Source organism: Physeter macrocephalus, chromosome 20, assembly GCF_002837175.3.
Source record: "Physeter macrocephalus isolate SW-GA chromosome 20, ASM283717v5, whole genome shotgun sequence".
Taxonomy (NCBI): Eukaryota; Metazoa; Chordata; class Mammalia; order Artiodactyla; family Physeteridae; genus Physeter; species Physeter macrocephalus.
This window is the reverse complement of record NC_041233.1, coordinates 89709002-89710322: the sequence shown is the minus strand read 5'-3', so window position 1 is coordinate 89710322 and position 1321 is coordinate 89709002. Positions and strand designations below refer to the sequence as shown.

General features: G+C 31.3%; 1 protein-coding gene across 1 annotated transcript in view; it reads left to right on the top strand.

Annotated features, from left to right (window-relative positions):
• The window catches only part of LOC102984175 (disintegrin and metalloproteinase domain-containing protein 32), a 198371-nt gene that overhangs the window by 93382 nt on the left and 103668 nt on the right, over positions 1-1321 (top strand). Inside the window, exon 11 of the mRNA XM_028481958.1 lies at positions 342-478. Within this exon, the coding sequence (XP_028337759.1) occupies positions 342-478 (137 nt within the window). The remainder of the gene's footprint in view (positions 1-341; positions 479-1321) is intronic.

The following is a 1321-nucleotide window of genomic DNA, read 5'->3' as shown; positions in this document are numbered from 1 at the left end:
TGCTGATCCTGCGCGTCCGGAGCCTGTGCTCCGTGACGGGAGAGGCCACGGCAGAGGGAGGCCCGCATATCACAAAAAAAAAAAAAAAAAAAAAAAAAAAAGAATTATCTTAAAAGCATTCAATTGTTAAATCATGGCAAAGCTAGACATAGGCTCAATATGCTTATATCTCAATAAAATTTCTTAGGAAGATCTTCAGCTTCTTACTTGTCCAATGAACTGCATTTCCATAATCTTAAGTATTCGATAAATCAATAAAATGTTCATAATTAGAAAAATATTACTTTTACCACCCTTCAGTGAATTGTCTTTTATTTGAATTTTCTTTGTTGTTAATGTAGTATCCCAAGGGGATAACTTTGGAGACATTTTCAATTATTGTCACCCAGATGCTGGGACTCAGTCTGGGCATATCATATGATGACCCAAGGAAATGTCGATGTTCAGGAGCCATCTGCATAATGAGTCCAAAAGCCATGTAAGTTTTTTAAAAATAAGATTTATTTATTTGTTGTATTTATTTTGTTTTAAATAACTGAAGTGAAAAATTTTAGTATTTGCTTATAGCATGAATTAACTATAAATGGACCAAGGACCACAAAATATAAATATGAGATTTTAAGCCTAAGAGTAGTATGGTGGGAGGTTAGCATTAAGAACAGTCAAAGATAGCAAACCCAGTCTGCAAGATACATTAGCAAAGGAATTCTCCATAGGCTGTGTATTTTAAGAAATCACTTAATAAGGATCTTTAAAAATATGTCATAGGCCAAAACAAGTGGCCTTTGTTTTTAGACAAAATTTTCTGTTTTGCTTTTGGAGTATATTAATGTTGTGGAAAAACTATGATCTAAAGAATATAATATTTGTGTGACTTTGGATAAATTACTAGGCCTTGCTTAGATTTATTTTTATCATCTTTAAAATGGGAATGATTATGCCTGTTCTCTTATTTCACAGAGTGATATAAGAATAAAATGAGAAAATGAAATGGGAAAGTGTTTTTTAAATTGTAAAATCCTACAAGTATGTGATGGATTAGTTACAGTGATTTCTAAATTTGCCAGTGTTCCCCACATAGTATATCGTACAAGGGCTACAGCAGATGTCATTATTATTCTATAGTTTTTATTTGTAAAAAGGGCCTATGTTAAGTATGACCTATTCATAACTGAAGAACAATCAAAAGTCAAAAGTGAAAACAAGCCATTAATTTCTGAAAACATGCTCTTTTTATAGTTACTTCTATGCACCACCTAAGGTTAACTCTTACATTCTAAAAATAGCTTAAACACAAACATATATATATATATATATATAT